The 21,604-nt window shown below is 43.5% G+C and overlaps 2 protein-coding genes across 2 annotated transcripts in view; both read left to right on the top strand.

Moving 5' to 3' along the window:
• The window catches only part of LOC146578510 (hemicentin-2-like), an 871,231-nt gene that overhangs the window by 376,263 nt on the left and 473,364 nt on the right, over nucleotides 1-21,604 (top strand). The gene's annotated exons all lie outside the window — the stretch shown is intronic.
• On the top strand, nucleotides 796-6,553 carry LOC146578526 (uncharacterized). The gene is made up of 3 exons (XM_085268720.1): nucleotides 796-1,051; nucleotides 1,334-3,448; nucleotides 3,893-6,553. Exons 2-3 carry the CDS (start codon nucleotides 3,431-3,433, stop codon nucleotides 5,057-5,059), a joined length of 1,185 nt encoding a protein of 394 aa, XP_085124846.1. The 5' UTR covers nucleotides 796-1,051; nucleotides 1,334-3,430; the 3' UTR covers nucleotides 5,060-6,553.

The following is a 21,604-nucleotide window of genomic DNA, read 5'->3' as shown; positions in this document are numbered from 1 at the left end:
GAGGCCATCTACATGAGAAGGGAAAGACCATCCCTGAATCGCGGAGGGGGACTAAGGGGACATCTTTTGCCATCTTACAATGCTGTGATTACAGCCATTCTCCAACTCTCTGTGAATGGTACTCATGGCCATTGATCAGTGGTCATGAGAATTTACATAATTATGATGAAGGAACTGACCTACCAGCCCATTGTTCCTTCAGTGGTTCTAGTTACTGTTTATAAGATTGGGGAAACCTGCAGTCAGCTGAGACTGAAGAAGTCACTTGGATGAGTGACGAAACGTTTCTCCCACTGAAAACGCTACGTCCAGATGAACAGAATCAACTTTTCGAGATTTACTTACCTGAATGATTGAGCATGCATCAAGAAGAATTTAGAATGGATTACCTTGCTGAATCCTTTTAGACAAGGGACTTAGGACTTACTATCTAATCGTGTCCCACATAGATGATGTTCTCCAGTGCCCACTGTAATGTGGAGAAGCTCACTTTACGATTTTTTGATCAGTAACAAGACAGAACCAGACGTGGAAGCTGCGGGATGCTGGACGGGCTCAGCTGAACCTCTAGCTGTCATGGTGTAGCTGAGATATAATGTACGAATTGTGAACATTCTCAAAACTGTATTGTACATAGGTTATACTTTTTTATTGTGTGAACTTTATTTTTGTGGAACTAAGGTTCCGTGTGTTATTGTTGAAGTGGGACATTAATCAGTGTAACGCCACCTGCGGCCACATTGCGGGTGTGGGGTTTCCTAGCCAGAGCTGTACGGACTCCACACTGGTGAGGCACGCTTTCTGTAGCTCTTCTCCCTGTACTAAATTATCCATAAAAATTCGGTGTATTTGTCTTTGTTAAGTATTGGCTCCTAGGGTTAAAAGCTCTCAAAGTGTTTTCAATCGCTTTGAGTGAGAAAAATGATATTTGGAACTGCGCTTTATCTGTTGTATCATCCGTTTGTGTGGAACTGACTTGTGTTAAACAGGGTGAGGAGAAGCCTGCTGCCGCTGTGTGACACTGATTTTGCTGCTGCACTCTGTTTTATAGGTATGTGTAAATGTGTAGTTTTTGTTTTATGTGTATAATGAGCTCATGTCCCGAGGCTGTGCTCTGAGCAGTATCTTCAGCCATGTTGGGAAGAGTTAAAAAGTTGTTTGAATATGTATTATGCAATTGACCTATTTTAATGGGAATTTGAATGTTATACGTTATTGTTAGTGATTCCATAATTGTCTCTGTTTTACCCCACTGTAATATTTGATTTTGAAGTGGCGGTTGTGAAAATTATTATTTTGATAAGTTGTATTTTCTTTTATATGATGCAAGCAGAGCTGTACGGACTCCACACTGGGTGAGGAGAAGCCTGCTGCCGCTGTGTGACACTGATTTTGCTGCTGCACTCTGTTTTATAGGAATAAACCCTGTTTCCAGCCAGTTCGTGTCTGTTGTCACAACGCAGTCGACCATTTCACATCTGCTACAATGGCAGGATGCTGGATGGGCTCGGCTGAACATCCAGCTGGCGTGGCAGGGCGAGCAGGTGCGAAAACCTCTGGCTGAGGCATGGCAGGTGACGGCATGGCAACCACAGACGGCAGGGCGGGCTCTCCAGAGCACTCAGCAGGAACTGATGGCGGAGCGGGAGCTGTGGAGTGCTGGGGTGGTTCGCCTGAACCCCCAGCAGACACTAGAAGAGTCTACACAAACTGCTCAGTGACCCCCATGGAAGCAGAAACAGGCTCTTCGGGAGGTCCGGAGCAAAGTTAGTCCTCCAAATCAGCCTCTGGATCCAACCTGGCCTGGGTCTCAGTCCCACAGGGGCTTTGCTGAGCCTCACGGCTAGCATCTCCAGTGAAAACAGTCTCGAAGCCTGACTTCTTAGAAGCATGGGTCGTGGCATGATCAATACACAGAGATGCTAGATAATTGTGCAAAGGGATAAGATGTTCTGTGGAAGACTTGGGCAGTAACTTGTCAGTCTTAGTCCTTTCATGAACATGAACAGTCTCTTCATAACCGGGCCAATGAACTAGCAAATCTGTGTTGATTTTAGCTTCCTCCTTAGAAAAAACACGCAGAACACAGTCACCCACCTCATGCTGCTGTAAGCCGGGGTGATGACGTGGACACCGCCTCCTCCTGGAAGCCACGGTTGTGGAAGCTGGCGCTGCCATGGCTGAGGTGAATGTGGTGCTAGAAGCAGCCACTGGTTGTGTCCAGGAAAATGCAGCACTTGTCTGCTGTTGCATCGACATGGACCTGGAGACAGGCGGGAGGCTCAACACGCCAACTTTAATTCCTGTATCTGGTGTAGGGAGAGCTGCGTCACACAGGGGCTGGAGTGATTCGGTCTGCATGCTGAGGGACTTGCTGCTTTGGCAGTGAATGGGAAACTCCTCCAGTTGTAGCCAAAAAAAGTCTTTGTGCTGCTCCGATAAGCGCTCCACAAAAAACAGGTTGGCAGCAATAATCCGACATAGCAGGACCCGAATAGATTCTTTCTCCACCTCCTCCCCTTGAGCAGAGAAGATAATCCAAAATCCATGGAGCTGTGTGACGTGGACACTGTTAAGCGTTCAAATATTGAGGAGGAATACAGGAGGGATTCAAAATCACAACACTTGTCCAGGAGGGTTGGGACAAACGATGATTTTAATAAACACACGTGTGGGGGGATGAACACTGTCACACACTCAGCGTCAATCTCCGCCCAATAATACACAAGCAGTTGTTTTTATAGCATCACGGTATTATTTATGATGCCCCCTCATGCGTCAAGCAGATACAACCCATATGGAAAAGAAATAGTAAAAACTTATATGATTTACTCATGAAAGTGGCCACTTTCATGAGTAAATCAAAATAATAATTTTGATAAATTTTGATAAATAAATAAATTCTCCATTTGTAAAATAATTTTAGAATTCCACATTAACAAAGTGAGTTTCGAAATGTTTTTTAAAAACCTCATTACATTTCAACCATTACCATCCTAGGGGCGCTAGGATGGTAATGAGGTGCTTGAAATGTTGTAGGTGGCTGAGTTTATACTGCTACCATTGAGACTGATCGGGACTCTGTCTTTGTGGATCTATGGAAGTCCATATATACAGGGTGTAGCATCCCCTGGGTAAAGGTGGTGATCTGCAGGGGGGTCAGGGGTTTTTCCCTTTCAAGTTCTTGTAGGCAACTGATGACTTTCTTTTTGTAGTTGCTTCTGGGGTTTCACCTTGAAGCTTCAAAGGTATTGTTGTCACTGAGGAGTTTAGTCATGTTTATTTGATCTGCTTCTTTTTGTCAGGGATAAAATACACATATATATACTTTTTGTGTCCCAGCTGAGTAACAGGAGGAGAAGAGTCTGGTGGTGCAGCAGAGGAACAATTTCAGCCATTTGGACTCAGCTCAGCCACTACAGAGGAAACAATGTCTTCAACACAAAAGGTGAGAAGAACATCATAGTTACACTGTTATTGAAACTGTGTGTACAGCTGGTTGGTTTTTAAAAACCTGTTAACAGCAGCTTTATCTTTTCCATCCTGGGCTCCTCCATATATACAGAATCTACATTCACAACCAAAAACCACAGAAGTTGCAAGAAAATACAAAGATCTTATTTTCTCTACACACATTGAAACCACAATATCATCAGTTGAACTGAAAAAATTTTCTGAAGTTATATAGATTCTTTGATGATCAATATTTCTTCAATATTGTCATTTTGTACAACTCTCATTGTAGGACATCATTGTAATGTGATACTATCACCAGAAGGTGGTGGTAACACACCAACAATGTGTTTTTTTGACATGTTTGATTCCACCAATTTCAGTTTGTTCCACGACTGCATTTCACTCACTGCCTGTGTTTGTATCTCTGTCACTGCAGGACCAACATGGAGCGAGAAGTCAGCGCTCTCAGGAGGCTGACAAACCTCACAGAAGAAAGGGAGAGAAAACCTACAGCTGTGATGAGTGTGGGAAGGAATTTACCCTGGCTGGACACTTAAAACAACACCAAATCATCCACAGTGGAGTTAAAGCGTACAGTTGTGACTTGTGTGGAAAGTCTTTTACACTGGCTCAAACCTTAAAAACACACCAACTCACTCACAGTGGAGTTAAACCTTACAGCTGTGAGTTTTGTGGAAAGTCTTTTACCTTGGCTGGACACTTAAAAACACACCAACTCATCCACAGTGGATTTAAACCTTACAGCTGTGAGTTTTGTGGAAAGTCTTTTACCCAGGCTGGGGGCTTAAAAACTCACCAACTCATCCACAGTGGAGTTAAACCTTACAGCTGTGAGTTGTGTGGAAAGTCTTTTACCCAGGCTGGGGGCTTAAAAACTCACCAACTCATCCACAGTGGAGTTAAAGCGTACAGTTGTGACTTGTGTGGAAAGTCTTTTACACAGGCTGGAGACTTAAAAAGACACCAAATCATCCACAGTGGAGTTAAACCTTACAGCTGTGAGTTGTGTGGAAAGTCTTTTACCTTGGCTGGACACTTAGAAACACACCAACTCATCCACAGTGGATTTAAACCTTACAGCTGTGAGTTTTGTGGAAAGTCTTTTACCCAGGCTGGGGGCTTAAAAACTCACCAAGTCATCCACAGTGGAGTTAAACCTTACAGCTGTGAGTTGTGTGGAAAGTCTTTTACCCAGGCTGGGGGCTTAAAAACTCACCAACTCATCCACAGTGGAGTTAAAGCGTACAGTTGTGACTTGTGTGGAAAGTCTTTTACCCAGGCTGGAGACTTAAAAAGACACCAAATCATCCACAGTGGATTTAAACCTTATAGCTGTGACTTGTGTGGAAAGTCTTTTACCCAGGCTGGAGACTTAAAAAGACACCAAATCATCCACAGTGGATTTAAACCTTATAGCTGTGACTTGTGTGGAAAGTCTTTTACCCTGGCACAAACCTTAAGAACACACCAAGTCATCCACATTGGAGTTAAACCTTACAGCTGTGAGTTGTGTGGAAAGGCTTTTACCAAGGCTGGAAACTTAAAAAGACACCAAATCATTCACAGTGGATTTAACACTTAAACCCCCCCAGAGAGCAGTCATAAGGGAATCCACACAGGAGAGACACCATACAAGTGCAGACACTGTGACAAAAGCTGGTCACAATCAGGTCATAGTAACAAAGATGAAGATGGTAATATTGTGTATCTGAGTGACTTTTAGGTCTTTATGTCCATCCCATGTCAAATCGGAGCAGAAACAAAGGTGTTGCATTTATATTTTTGTTGAGTGTAGTTTTTTATCTTGTAATTTTAACCTGATTGTTTGGAACAAGTCTGATCAGTAAATTTATGGAGTTATACTGAATGAACTCTTTGGAAAAATGAAGACTCATTTTCTTTCAGTAAGCTGAGTGTTGTAATGTAAACAGTAAAATGTAATTGGACATTGGCAGAGATGCTTTTTATTTCAGGCGACGTTCAGAATAAAAACGTTGAAGGAATTCCCTGACTTACAATGTCTTTGTTTAGAAGTGGAGCGACGCACATGGATCCATTTCTCAACCCTGTCGTCACTGTGGTGGTGGGAAAGAGTTTCTCTGTGATCTTTGTGGAAAAACTTCTAATCATCAACGGGACCAAAAACCACATCAACGTAGCCACACTGGAGACAAAATGAACTACTGCAAAGAATGTGGGAGAGGCTTCCACACACCAAGTACATTAAAATACATGACCTCTTCCACAGTGGGGTCAAAAAGCACATCTGTGACCAGTGTGGGTCATCCTTCACCACTGGACGTGAGCTCAATGAAAAAGCATAAGGGAATCCACACAGGAGAGACACCATACAAGTGCAGACACTGTGACAAAAGCTTGTCACAATCAGGTAACAAAGATGAACGTACACACATGGAAGTGAACTTCAGCTGTGACCAGTGTGACAAGAGTTTCAGGAATGTCAGTTCATACTCCGAACACAAACGATCCCACGCTGTAAATAAACTGTTTCACTGTTACCAATGTGCAAAAACATTCACTTCATTATCTGCTCTGTGCAAACATCAGCCTGATCATGCAGGACTGAAATCACTGGATGTTAATAGGAAAATTGTGCTTGGTAGTCAGTATAGTCTTTCAATGATATAAGTTTGCATATGGTAGAATGCTGCATGTAATCATTTGTGTGTAGAAGTATATAGTTGGTGGCATATTGAAAGAATGTCTCATCCTAGGAGTTCTGTAACATTCTAGGGTGTTCACCCCCACATCCTAGGAGCATGGGAGAGGTCATACCTTGTCTTATTGTTTTACGGTAGGATTAACGTAGCTATGTCAGTTTAAATGCTTTTTTACATATAGATGAACTGTTGGATTTTCCAGACCAGCAGGTTAAGGGAAGTCGTTTATGGGGCCACACTCTGAACACCCCCCCCCCCCCCCCCCCCCACACACACACACACACACACCTCCACATTCCAATGTAAGGAACAAACGCTCCCTGAAGTATAAATAAAGACCAGGGCAGTTTCTCAGTGCGAGTCTCAGTTCTGGAGACTGCCCTTGCTAGCAAGAAGTTCTGTGTGTTTCTCTTCTCTGAGTCTTTACTGAAGAAGTGTTTTAGAGTATATTTCTTAACACTGGATCACAATGAATCTGAAGAGAGAGAAAGATCCTCTTCTGGTTTCAGGCTCAGACTTAAAAACCTTGAGATCAGGCTCCACAGAGTTCAGATGGAATCTCCTGTAAAGAGTGTCAGCTGATGCCAAACTTGGATCTGATGAGGGAGCTCTGATTTCTGGACCTGCAGTGAATAATCCTGAATGTTACATTTAGGAAGCTGCATGTATAGATATGCATATCAAGTTTATTATTTTTCCTTTGAGGGATTTTAATTCTCTAAAATGTTATCCCTGTTACATTTTAGTCTTTGTTTCCTTAGGACACAGTAGTGTTTAGTAGTTGTATTCATTTTATGTGTTACCTAGAGCTGGGCGATATGAGATTTTTTCATATCACGATATGTTTTTTTCATTTCAGGCGATAACGATATCTATCACGATATAAGCCAAATAACTATATTTGTAAGATTTAAATGTGCCGTTGCTCACAAGTAAAATGTGAAATAATCAGCAGCTTGTTTTTATTTAAATATTTATTTCCCATAATAAGTTCAACAGGGTAGATGTACTTAAGGAACATGAGACCTTTTCAGATAAATAAAGGCAAATATTGCAAACTACACAAAAGGCAGCCACTAAAGCGTTTAAGTTTCAAAATAGAACAAACGAAACAGACTAAATTGTCAATTCCACTTAGAAACAAAATATTAATTCTAAAAATAAATCTTAGTTTGTTTTACAGAAGAACAGACAAAACTGACTAACTTTTGTCAATATCAAATAAACTGAGAACTAAAAGGAAATTCTCAATGTCTCCTTGTTGTATAGCTGAGCTTTTCAAACAGTTTTAACAGTTACTTTAGTCTGACAAAAGCCGAATGACGAATTAGCGCTTCCAGTCAGAGACTGAGGCTACGTCCACACGTACACGGGTATTTTTGAAAACGGAGATTTTCCGTTTTCGTTTTAAAAAATAATCCCGTCCACACATAAAGGCAGAAATGAAGGAAAACGCTGCTATGAACATGCCAAAGCAGCAGGTGGCGCTAGATTCCTAACCGTGCAGAAATATTGGCCAATCAGAAGTCTAGAAGCCTCGGTGGGAAAAAGTAAACAAAGCTGGGGCATAGAAGCAGAACCGAGTCGTATGTGTGGAGGGACAGTAACTGTGTGTATATGTAAGCATTTAAACACTGCAGAGAGTAGAATTAACAATAACAGTATTGTAGAAATCCATTTCACCGAAACAATAACGTGGCGCACAGTGTGACGCATGCACCGGTTTATTGTATTTCCAGACTTGCTTTCGGCACATTTACAGTGCACGCTACTCTGTTTTTTGTCAGACTTGAAATAGCCGTAATACCTTCACACTACGGAACTTCTATGGCTCTTCCGTTTGACAATCTCTCCGGCATTGGAATCATCATCTGTTTTCTCTTCGGTCACGCTCGGTTGATTTTTCTAGTCGGCACACTCATTTCCTCCATTACCCGCTGGCTGCTTCCCAAACAAACACACGTGCGGCTTGGCACTTGTGCTGTACGTAACAAGTCACGCGACGTGACGCTGCGGCTGTGATTGGTTCGGCTCTGCGCTACTTAATTTGGATTGGCTGACCTTTTTTTTTTTTTTTTTTTTTTTTTTTTTTTTGAGGACAAGAGCGGCGAGGTCTATCGCGATAGCTTAATTTCTCTATCGAGTAAAAGTTATATCGCGATACATATCGTTATCGTTCTATCGCCCAGCTCTAGTGTTACCTAAGTTAAATTTCAATCCTTCATTCATCATAAATCATTTTCTTCCAAAACTACAAATATTTTCACAGCAGTTGCTCTTAAAACCTCCAAAATGAACTAAATCTGTCCACCAGCTTTGAAACAACACCTGCTGTGACTTTATGTCCAGAAAAAAGAAACTCAAGCTAAACTGGTTTTGGGCTGTACTTTCATATAATGCCAGTTTGTACCAGAACATGAAGCAGTGAGTCAGTGTAACATTTATTTAATTAGGCAAAGACCACATTCATATTCACAGTGGCAGCAAAGAAATGTTGAAAGTTATAAACAGCAGCACACATCAGGACCATTTTAAAGATCACAGGTGACTACTTTTACTTAATTCAAATTCTGTTAAACCTCTAATTTTTGCTCCTCCTTTCACTTTAGTGTATTTAGTCCTTGAAGTCCACATGTTGTTTTTTTAATGAATTCATTTTGATCCACATGTTCTGCAGCTGTTTCCCTGTTGGAGTTTGTATTATGAAATCCTGATCATGTTAAAGCGTTAGTTATATTTGATGAACTCTGTAACGTTTGTCTTATTAAACAGTGTAACTGCTCCTGAAGGTTTTTCATGTTCGAAGTAGAATGAAGGGCCATGCTCCAACTGATGTTCAGCCAGTATTTTAATCTTCTTTTCACCAGCAAACACCGTGAAAAACTATGGTGAAATGATCAATGAAAAACACGGATATTACATCAGGAGAACAAAAATTACAACTCAAATAAAACATGCACACAAAGTAAACGCACCAACACACTGTTTGCGCCTTTCTACTGAACATCCATGAGCAATTGTAGTCCATATCTTCAATATTTCCACCTTTTACACAAGCCAGCATTCTCTTTCTGGCTCGAGCCTTCAGTCTCTGGTGACATGTGCGTTTAATTGAGCATCACCCCAAAGCACGCGCACCACAAAGCGTCACACTCAGGCCCACCAGTAGGTGGCGACAACACAACATGAATCCAGATTAAACACCAAATGTTGAACATTGCAATTACATAATAATTACATTTCAATGCGACAGCTACAAACAGTTTGGTGTGAAAAATGAAGAAATGGTCTCAGAGCAAGTAGTTTGAGCCCTGATTTCTGATTCAAACTAATTTAACTGTTTTCAGTGGTACATGTGGAGGTTTATCACAGGAGGAGACACACCGACACATATTTCCTTTCAATTTGGTTTTCTACTTGTTTTCTATCTTTTTAGTTAATTAACTGATTTTAATTCTCAGATTTTGCCACCTAATTCATTATTTCCAAAGATATGCACGTGGCACAGTAACAGTATCTTTAGCAGTAGCTTGGGACCTGACGGTAAATGTTTACTTTGTCTCTCTGAGATTTACTGATAGAAAACTTTGCAGAGAGAACAACACAGTATGAACAGTCTTCTCACAGGTACTGATAAAGAAACAAATATAGAGTTTCTCTTAATTTTGCTTCAGTTTGTTTTCTGTAATCTTGAGCTTCACATGTTAAGTTTACAGATGGTGAGCTTAAGTTGCCAGAATGTAATGTTCCTACAAAAATACAGGCTAAGTGTGTACCTGTGTTAGTGATTTAACTGAGGCAGCTCAACAAAGCCAGTCCTTCTTTGTATTAATTGACTTGACAAAACCAACAAACCCAGGTGAGAGATAAAGGGTATCACAACAGTGGTTTTCTCTTATTTTGATCTAATACAGGGGACATTAAAGTCACTTTAGCAAAATGTATTTTAATAGTTGAAGGTTATTGGCAATAGCTGTTACGGCCCTGGCCGTCTAGAGTTTGTTTCTGTGCTATGTCTTTAAGTATCTACAGGTCCTTCCTGATAGGAGAGCTGGCGGTGGGTTATTGGTCCCCTCATCATGTGGCTGTTTTTAAAACATCCCTCACCAGCAGTTGTTGGCGGCAGCAGGTGACAGCAGCAGCAGACCCATCCTTGGCCTCCAAACTTTGTGACATTCGTGTGTGTGATCCTTAAGACCTACAGAGCTTTGGACATAGTATGTAGACACATTTTCACTTGTAAAGAGTAAACTGTAAATAAGCACTGAAGCAGAAGAGGAGAGCTGCCTTAATATTCTCCTGTTTATTTCAGTTAGGGAGTTAGGTGTAGCATGTGTCCTTTGTTTGGTTTATGTTTCACATAGGGTTTAGACAGCACCTCCTTTCCTGACTTAGCTTGTTTTGTTGTTGCTTTTTTTTGGGGGGGGGGGGGGGGGGGGGGGCTTGTTATTTCGGGCTTTGTTCATCCCAGAGTAAAGTTTTTCAGTGTAGATACAAATGAACCACCGCTCACTTCAAAGATTGGCTTCTGACTATGGTTTTTGGAACCAGGGTGGGGTCACTTCCTTTCCAACCCTTATGTTATGTTTCTGTACCCCTAGACTGGGGCGTAACAATAACCTACAAATATGACTGATTGGTTCTCTTATTTGAGCCCTGTGAGCTGAAAGTCACCATATTTTCATCAATCAACAAAATGCAGTGAATGAACAAAAGATAAATCAATAAGTGGTGTAAACACCTTTTGCCTTCAAAACAGCATCAATTCTTCTAGGTGCACTTGCACACAGTTTTTGAAGGTAGGTTGTTCCTACCAGCTTCCTCACATCCTTCTCTCTCTTCATGTAAACCCAGACACACTCGATGATGTTCAGGGTTCTGTGGTGGGCTGTACTATCACTTCCAGTACTTCTTGTTCTTCTCTACACTGAAGATAGTTCTTAATGACTTTGACTGTATGCTTGGGGTCATTCTCCTGCTGCAGGATAATTCAAATTCACTGAATCATCATTTGAATAGAGACAAATACATTCTTACTGCTGAGTTACAGCTGTGGGTGACATGGGAAATTGTTACCTGCAGAAAAAATTGTTGCTGCAAGAAGAACAGAGTGTAATCAGTGTTTATTAGTGGTGTCCTTTGGTGTACTGCAGTGTTTAGGATGACGTTTTACTTCAGTGCAGTTCAGTGATGGATGGAGGGAATTTTATTGTAGTCACAGAGATCCATAACAGGGAGCAGGAAAAGAGTTCCACTGGATCACAATAATAAAGTCTAAGAGAACAAGATGTATTTAATTTTATCCAATCCAAACCATCTTTATTTATAAAGCACTTTAAAATACCCAGCACAGGACCAAAGTGCTATACAGTAAATCGGAATCAGAAAGGGTTTTATTGCCAAATGTTGAGCAGGTTTACAACATTAGGAAATTGCTGCCTCTGCACTCAGTATAACAGAGTCTAAACTTATTGGTGCTTGGAGTGAATGGGTCATTTGAGTGTGCAGACAAGCAACAACATGCCCCAAGTAAAACTGTGTTGCAATGTGTATGAAACTTATTGATACTTTTGGAAGCATCATTGGAAAGAATAAACTGTGTGTTATGCTGTGTGTGTGACACCTTGTTTTGGAAGGGGAGAGGTTTCCTGTTCTTTGTGCGTTCTGATAAAGGCTCTGTGGTGATGTGAATATGTTTACAAAATGCTGACCACTGTGAGTATCTTTGACCTCTGACCTTGTGACCAGTCAAAGTAGCAAATACACAGTTCCTATTTCCTTCTTTAAATTACATGTGGAGTCAGATCATGACTCCCGGACCTGGAGTGGCGCTCAACCTAAAGCTGACTGCCAGTCAAAACTGCCATTCATCTTCCACAGTTTAGGTCTGTGCCCATTGTATTTCCATATGTTCTATTGTTGTTGTTTTTTGTTTTTTTTACTGAAAAGGGTGCTCTTTGTCATATAAATTGTGTAGCATGTTCGATTGAAAATGTGATATTATACAGAATCTATATTTTTATTTTTATTTTTTTGAACACATCTCAGGAATAACTTCTTAAAAAGGTGGAAAAACAGAAGTTTATATTTTTGTTGATATTGTGGTAGCACTCTTTCTACACTAGTTGGTGTCTTTAGTTCATAGTAGTTTTCTATCACTTTGACTTTCCAAGTATTACTGCTATTTATTGTGGCGTTGTTGTTGTTGTTGTTGTTATTACTATTTGCATAACTTTTTCCTTTTTGGCACTTGCAGTTAAATTACCTCTCTAACTGACGTGCTCTTGGTCATCATGAAAAATTTCTGTTAAAGCTAACATTTCAGCAAAATATTAATTGTACCTGAACAAAAAAGTCTGTATTTTATTTTCAAAACTGAAGCTGTGCACTTTTGAAATGGAGCAATAACAGTTTTTCAGAAGCTCATAAGAATGGTTTTATGAATGTTTTTTTTGCATCAAACAAATATAGTTGAAATGTAAGGGTATAAATATGAAGGCTTTGCAGTTTTACACTTTATGTACTCAGTTAACTTGTTACATTTGTAAATAACTGTTCCTTGTTTTTTGTACTTCATCTTCGGTGTCCATACACATTTCTTTTTGTGCATTTGCTGATTTGTCATTTTTGTTAGAACATGGCAATAGGTATTTTGCCAAAAATAATAAGAAGGAATCAGGGAATTTGTTTAGAGTGAGTGAATTGCAGAAAAATAAATATTCACAATATCAAAGTGACCACTCAGGATTACAAAGGTCACAGTGACTACAGCCTCTTGTGTATTCTCACCGTTCATTGTTTTCATTGTAGCGGAGACTAAAATGTGATCATGACTGTCATCAGTTCACGTTTTAAAATATGCCTTGGATTTTTGATTGTGGAGAAGTCTCATTTTGAGGTTCATTGGTGTAAAGGGGGGAAAAGGAGAAGATTTGCAAAATAAAAATGTTGAATTCAAAAAAAAAAAAAAGGAAATTGCTGCGGTGCTTAGTGCAAACATACTGTCATAAATAACGCTTAAATAGACATGAGAAAAAAAACAAGAATAAGAATTAAAAGTGCTAAGTAGATAGATATATACATGACTGCAGGTGGTGATCAGTGCCAAACATGGAATGATGCAGTGAACACAGCGTAGGGTCATGTGTTAGTGGTGGGAACAGTCATACGGTTATTGTTCATGTGTCCAACAGCAGAGGGGAAGAAACTGTTCTTATGGCGAGAGGTTCTGGTGCGAATGGACCGGAGCCTCCTGCCTGAGGGGAGCAGATCAAACATACTGTGTCCAGGGTGAGAAGGGTCAGCTGAGATCCGAGCTGCACGCCGCAGTGTCCTGGAGGTGTACAGGTCCTGCAGAGATGGGAGTCTGCAGCCAATCACCTTCTCAGCAGAGCGCACAACACGCACCTCATCTTGATTGGTGGGTAAAGGAGTAGGCGATGTCTCTGGTTGCAGTCCTTATATAATGAGTGACAGGTGAGTGCGATTAAGGCGAAGCACCACACCCAATCAAAGGTGAGGAAAAGAAACAAGGTGCATCTGGTGAAGTGAATGTGCTAGAAGGTGAGCCTTTACAACAGCCGCCCCCATATTTCTACTGAGAAATATGTTCACAAAGCGGGGGCAGAGGAATCAGACATGCTACAGGTCTAATATAGGTTCAGGGGGTCGACCTAGAGGTCGACAATGCAGGCCAGAAGGCCAGACAGTTCAGGGGGCCGACCATGTAGCCAGCGGTGGCGGCAAAGCAGGTCCAAATGCCAACCGCGTGGGATGCAGCGGCAGGCCCAGACCTGCAGACCGTTGGGCAGTTTTGCAGGTGCTGGGGGCAATGTACGGGGCTTGGCAGAGGCAGGACCAGGTGATGCAGGAGCAGGCAGCGCCCTGACCACTGGCGGAATGGCAGCCACAGGCGGTGGAACTGGTGATAGTGGCACTGCCGGTGACGACATAGGTAATGCTGATGGTAGAGTATGAGGTGGCTGAATGAATTCAGAGCCGAGCCATCAGCGGACACAAGGATGTGCTGGAGCGGTTCTCCTGAACCTGAACTGGAAGATGTGAACAAACATTGGGCATGTGTGGAACTGCTCTGGGGTTGGAAGTCTGTGATTGGACCTTGGAGTGTCCATCCTAAGCGGGTTTTGACTGCTGCAGGAGATCCAAATGGTCCATGTCTAACTGGTGCAATAGGCGTAATAAGGTGGGTATGATCAGAGCCTATGAGCAGTAGTGGAGCTGCTTTGTTAATGAAGGTTAATGGGATACCTTGAAGATGCTTGTATCTCCGTTGAAGAGAGGATACGGGGTAGGTGTGGTCTGAAAGTGCTAAGTGACTTGTAGCGAAGGCATTATTATTATTGTGTAAGTTTTCTCTGGATGTGCGATGGGAGAAATCTGGAAACTTACACAAGACCCTTGAATAGTTTCAACTTCTTGATGGACAGTTCTGAGTGATAATTTTTCAGCTTTCCCAGTTAGGTGGAGATGCTTAGCTGCAGATGTCAGAAGCATGGTACGTTGGGAGCCATCATCAAGTATTGCATATGTTTCCAGGGTTCTTTTGCCATTACGCAGGAGCACTTTCACAAGCTTTAATAGTACACTGGGACAATCGCTAGGTCTATCAAAGTACAGTGTCCTCACTACAGGATTAGTTTCAGTTCTAGGTCTCTGATTCACCTCACATAGGATCTGTAGATGTAGTCCCATACAGGTGGCACATGCTTTCCTCAGGTCACACTTTGCGGCCTGATGAGTCCTAGCACAACGCCAACACCGTTTGTTTCTCTTTATCCAGTTTATTTTCTCATCCTTTGTCTTGTTAATGAACTCAGGGCACTTGCTAATGTGGTGTTCAGGTGAGCAGCAATATGCACATCTTGCCTTAGTCATTATGATGGGTTGTGCTGCCTGTACAGGATCGGATGCATTTGTCCCATGTAATATTGTTGTGAGTGGAGAGGTGTACTTATGGGCAGGTCGTGGCTGGTTAAAGGATGAAACAGGACTGTCCTTTCTTGGTTGACACTTGCATTCCATTTGCAACCAGGATGAGAACAAAGGTAAGTCATACATCATATCTCCTTGTTCCCTGTAAATGTGCCGTTTGAAGCGACTGGAATGCTCTGCGGGCAACTTTTCAAGTAGGCGATCGACATGGGAGCCACAATTTACTTCTGTCCGTCCTTGATCACCCATAGTGCTAAGCAAACCAACCAAAGCTTGCACACGAAGAGCAAAGTAATCCAGAGTCCGACCATCACCTGCTCTGATAGGAGGAAGCTCAAGTATATTCCGTAGCTCTTTCAATGCTAGCTCTCTTGGTTGCCCATAATGCTCATCAAGAGCTTTGATGGCTTGAGTGTATGGGTCAGGAGCATAGGAAAAGGAAATAGCTAACCGTTTAGCTTTGTCTACTTTCAGGTGATCAAGAAGGACATGATATTTGAAATGCTCTGTCTCATGAGGGTCAAGCAGGTTAGTAAGGGCCAATCGTAACAGCCTATACTGGATTTCATCTTCTCTGGTAAGGTCTGGGAAAGAAGGACCCTCAAGTTTATACACATGTGTTCTAGTGCTAACAGGGTGACTAGAACTAGCAGTAATGGGTACCGAAGGTTTTTGTGCATGCAAACCATCAAATGTAGCTGGTTGCTGCTTTAAAGGAGGGTGCTGCCTTGGTTCTGGAATGCAAACGAGAGGTTGAGTGGGGTCTTCATCTAGAGGAACAGCAGGTTGAACACATGAAATCTGGTGGGGACCTTGCAGTGGCGTGGCCAGGAAATTAAAAGGAGTCTCATCTGGTGTAGGAAAAACTGGTCTAGGCAAACCACTTGAAGGAACTGCAGCATCTAATATTGTTGAATTAGGGAAAGGAGGGCTAGCAGCCAGAACTGCACCAGAGTGACGGCTAACCTGGGGGGGGCTGAGAGGGTGATTGACATGTTGCTGGATCAATCACTGGGAACTGCTCATGTTGCTGATGTGTTTGGGGAATGGCTTGTAAACTGCAAACAGAGGATTTGCTTTCATCAGAGACAATGTGAATTGAAGATCTGGAGGAACTGCGAGAATGGGGAGGAGATAACTGAATCATGAGTTGCCTAATCTCCCTCATTGTCATCAGGAGTTCCCTCATCACCTCATCTTGATTGGTGGGTAAAGGAGTAGGCGATGTCTCTGGTTGTCTTCCTGACTCCCCATCAGGATCCTGCAGCCCATGTGTGTCTGTGTCACTATGCTGGCATTCTGTTTGACTCTCTGTATCACATCGAGCACTTCTACTTCCAGGATACTGAACGTCATACTGCTGCAGGTGGGCAGGAGGTCGACTATCATGACCGGAACGTCTCAAATCTTCAGTCAATGGCTGCTGTGAATCCATGACGCTAACGCTACTCCGGCTCGGAGGACCATGTTTTGGAGGAAGGAAGGTTCAGGGTTTCAGTAGTCATCAGAATCAGAATCAGAATCAGAATCAGAATACTTTATTGATCCCTGGGGGAAATTATTTTTTGTTACAGTGCTCCATTTTAAACCAACATTAAGACAAGACAGACAATACGCTAACTAAGAATAGTACAATATATACATATATATACATACATACATACATAAGTCACTTATAAATAAATATTTGGAAAAGAAACATGTGTAGTTGTAGCAGCAAACAGTGTGTTAAGTGGATGCGTTGTACAGGGAGATGGCCACAGGCAGGAATGATTTCCTGTGTCGTTCAGTGGTGCTTTTCGGTAATCTCAGTCTCTCACTGAACGAGCTCCTGTGACTGACCAGCATGTCATGGAGTGGGTGGGAGGTGTTATCCAACATTGTCTTTATCTTGGACAGCATCCGCCTCTCCGACACCACCTTGAGGGAGTCCAGCTCCATCCCCACAACATTGCTGGCCTTACGGATCAGTTTATTAAGTCTGTTGGCATCTGCGACCCTCAGCCTGCTCCCCCAGCATGCAACAGCATAGAGGATCGCACTGGCCACCACAGACTCATAGAAAATCCTCAGCATTTTCTGGCAGATGTTGAAGGACCTCAGTCGCCTCAAAAAATAGAGACGACTCTGGCCCTTCCTGTAAAGTGCTGTGGTGTTTTTAGCCCAGTCCAGTTTATTGTCAATGTGTACTCCAAGGTATTTATAGTCCTCCACAATGTCAACACTGACCCCCTGGATTGAAACAGGGGTCAAGTGTTTCCTGGTCTTCCTGAAGTCCACGATCAGTTCCTTGGTCTTTGCCACGTTGAGCTGCAGATGATTCTGCTCACACCACGTGACAAAGGAGTCGACCACAGCCCGGTACTCTGTCTCATCATCCCTGCTGATGCATCCAACCACCGCAGAGTCATCAGAAAACTTCTGAAGATGGCAGGTCTCTGTGCAGTGGCTGAAGTCTGTGGTGTAGAGGGTGAAGAGGAAGGGGGAGAGGACAGTCCCCTGTGGTGCCCCTGTGTTGCTAATCACCTTGTCAGACACACACTGTGGGAGACGTACATATTGTGGTCTTCCTGTCAGGTAATCAACAATCCAGGACACCAGAGAAGCATCCACCTGCATCGCTGCTAACTTATCACCCAGGAGGGTCGGCCTGATGGTGTTGAAAGCACTGGAAAAGTCAAAAAACATGACCCTCACAGTGCTCGCCGGCTGGTCCAGATGGGTGTAGACACGATTGAGCAGGTAGATGATGGCGTCCTCTGTTCCGAGACGAGGCTGATAAGCGAACTGAAGGGGATCCAGATGTGGTCTTACTATGGGTCGCAGCTGGTCCAGGATGAGCCTTTCCAGGGTCTTCATGATGTGGGAGGTCAGTGCCACGGGCCTGTAATCCTGGGGGCCACTGGGACGAGGCGTCTTTGGTACAGGGACGAGGCATGATGTCTTCCACATCACCGGGACCCTCTGCAGACTCAGACTCAGCATAAACAGTTTATGAAAGACTCCACACAGCTGGGGGGCACAGGCCTTGAGGACAAGGGGACTCACTCCGTCTGGTCCAGCAGCCTTGCCTGAGTGAAGTCTCCTCATTTGCATCTCAACCTGGTATTGAGTGAAGGTGATGGGTGGGGGAGGGGTGTCAGGAATCTCACAGGAGGCAACATGTGAAGAGAGAGGCTGGCACAGTGGTGTGGCTCTGGATTCCAGGCTGACTGCAGGTGAGGTTGTGGGGGTGGGAGCAGACACTGTGGTGTCGAATCTATTGAAAAACAGATTCAACTCGTCGGCTCTATTCTCACCTCCCTCAGCTCCCCTGCTGTTGGTTGGCCTGAATCCAGTGATGGTCTTCATGCCCCTCCACACCTCTCTCATGCTGTTCTGCTGGAGTTTCCACTCCAGCTTCCTCCTGTAATTGTCCTTAGCCTCTCTGATCTTGTCCTTTAGTAACACCTGGACCTTCCTCACCTCCTCTTTGTTGCCCCCTCTGAAAGCCCTCTTCTTGTTGTTGAGGAGGGCTTTGATGTCCTTAGTCACCCACGGCTTGTTATTTGGGTAACAATGAACAGTCTGAGCTGGAACAATGGAGTCGGTGCAGAAAGTTATGTAGTCTGTGATACACTCAGTAAGCCCATTGATGTCCTCGGCGTGAGGCTCACAGAGTGTTTCCCAGTCGGTCACCTCGAAACAGCCCTGTAGTTCCGCTATTGCCTCCTCTGACCACCTCCTAACAGCCCTGGTGGTCACAGGTTCCCTCCTCACAATTGGCACATAGCGGGGGGTGAGGTGAATCAGGTTATGATCTGACCTACCAAGTGGGGGGAGGGAGGAGGAGCTGTATGCATCCTTGACGTTAGCATACAGTAAGTCTAAAGTTTTCTCTCCCCTGGTGGGACAGTCCACATATTGTTTGAATGTTGGTAGTGTATTGTCCAGTGATACATGGTTGAAGTCACCCGAGATCACAATAAAGGCACTCGGGTGCTGAGTCTGTAGCCGAGCTATGGCAGAGTGGATAGTGTCACATGCAGCTGTGGGGTTAGCAGAGGGGGGAACATAAACAGCCACCAAGATGACGTGAGAGAATTCCCTGGGTAAATAATACGGCCTGAGTCCAACAGCACACAGTTCAGTGTCCGGGCAACAAATCCTTTCTTTGATTGTTATGTTGGCAGGGTTACACCACCGGTTGTTAACTAAAACAGCAAGCCCACCTCCTTTACGCTTACCGCTAGCGATGCTGTCCCTGTCCGCCCGAACAGTGTGGAAGCCTTCCACGGAAGCATTCTCATCGGGAATGACCTGGTGCAGCCATGATTCGGTGAAACACATCAGGCTACACTCTCGGTATTCCCTCTGACTCCGTACCAGTGCTGAGAGCTCGTCGATTTTACTTGCCAACGATCGCACATTTCCCATCACGATAGACAGCAGACACGGTTTAAACCTCCTCCTCGCTTCGAGCCTCCGCTGTCTCACCGTCACCTTTTTTCTTCTCTTCTGTCCTTGACCTCTGCATCCCCGATGTGTTTTCCTCCAAATTTCAGCTGGTACTTCTGCGGGCCTGGCCAGCGAGCCGGCCGGCATCAGGGCGATCAGCTGATCTCTGGAGTAAACAGTCCGTGCGTGTAGGAGATGTGCCGCGGTCCCGTTCCATGATAAAAGTAACAGTTCCACGGCCACCAGAAGAACAAAAACTCTCTCAATCCACATGATTGAGTAAGAGATAGAAAACGGAGGAAAATACAAGTCAGAAAAAAAAAAGAATACGTAAGAAAAAAGAGCTAAACTAAGATAAAAGCAGGAGCGACTGTAACAGGCTGCACGCTGGTTGGCGCATGCGCACTTAACCTGATCCACCGGCAGATGGGATCAGGCACATTCATCTGGGAAAGCTTGCCTCGGAGATGGTCTGGAAGGATGGTGTTGAAGGCAGAGCTGAAGTTCACAAACAGGATCCTGGCGTAGGTTCCTGGGGAGTCCAGATGCTGCAGGATGAAGTGTAGGGCCATGTTGATGGCGTCATCTACAGACCTGTTGGCTCTGTATGCAAACTGCAGGGGGTCCAGGAGGGGGGCCGTGAGGGTCTTGAGATAGGAGAGAACCGGGCGCTCAAATGACTTCATGACCACAGATGTCAGAGCCACGGGTCTGTAGTCATTTAGTCCAGTGATCCTAGGTTTCTTGGGCACAGGGATTATGGTAGAGGACTGAAGCAATTCAATTCAATTCAATTCAATTCAATTCAATTCAATTTTATTTATATAGCGCCAAATCACAACAAAAGTCGCCTCAAGGCGCTTCATAGATACAGAGAAAAACCCAACAATCATATGACCCCCTATGAGCAAGCACTTTGGCAACAGTGGGAAGGAAAAACTCCCTTTTAACAGGAAGAAACCTCCGGCAGAACCAGGCTCAGGGAAGGGCGGCCATCTGCTGCGACCGGTTGGGGTGAGAGAAGGAAGACAGGATAAAGACATGCTGTGGAAGAGAGACAGAGGTTAATAACAGATATGATTCAATGCAGAGAGGTCTATTAATACATAGTGAGTGAGAAAGGTGACTGGAAAGGAAAAACTCAATGCATCATGGGAATCCCCCGGCAGCCTACATCTATTGCAGCATAACTAAGGGAGGATCCAGGGTCACCTGGTCCAGCCCTAACTATATGCTTTAGCAAAAAGGAAAGTTTTAAGCCTAATCTTAAAAGTAGAGATAGTGTCTGTCTCCTGAATCCAAACTGGAAGCTGGTTCCACAGAAGAGGGGCCGGAAAACTGAAGGCTCTCCCTCCCATTCTACTTTTAAATACTCTAGGAACAACAAGTAGGCCTGCAGAGCGAGAGCGGAGCGCTCTAATAGGGTGATATGGTATGTTGAGACTAGTAGTTAAACATATGCCATTTTATGACCAGTAGTCAATGTAGTGAATTAGGTTAACAGCTGTAGGCCATATATTATCCTCTAGTTCTGATGGTGTGCTATGTATGTAGTTTAGTCTTTATTATACTCTTGAATAAAAGAAACATAATCATTTCTTAGTTCATTAGATAAAGTGTGCATCACTCTGTATCCTTGATCGGCTGTGAATGTCTTACACTGTTTTCTTGAAATGTTTTATTGCTGAATCATATGAAGAAGGTTGTAAGCAGGAGACTTGGTGTCTGGGGAGAGGAGATTAAAACCACATTCCTTACCCCCCTTCCTACTTTCACACAGAAAGACAGGGAGGCAAGGTCAGGAGCCAGTCTCGCTAAGAATTAGAAAAACCTGTGAAGATGCAGCTTTTATGACAAGGAGGGGGGCTGTTACTAGCTATAAAAGTCTGTGAAAGTTTCTACCATTTTGAGACATGCTCCTGACCCTCTGCAAGGCATCTCTCCCGTCCGGACGTTTCAAATGCTCTGTATTGTTGAAAGTACAAATGATTGTTGATTGAGCATTTATACACCGAGTACTGTCCTTCCTTCAGCCCAAAGATTCAAAGAATTGGGAG

Source organism: Mchenga conophoros, linkage group LG3 (assembly GCF_057382185.1).
Source record: "Mchenga conophoros isolate Kocher_MC1m ecotype Shallow Benthic linkage group LG3, M_conophoros_male_GT1.1, whole genome shotgun sequence".
NCBI lineage: Eukaryota > Metazoa > Chordata > Actinopteri > Cichliformes > Cichlidae > Mchenga > Mchenga conophoros.
This window is presented reverse-complemented; position numbering and strand designations above follow the sequence as displayed.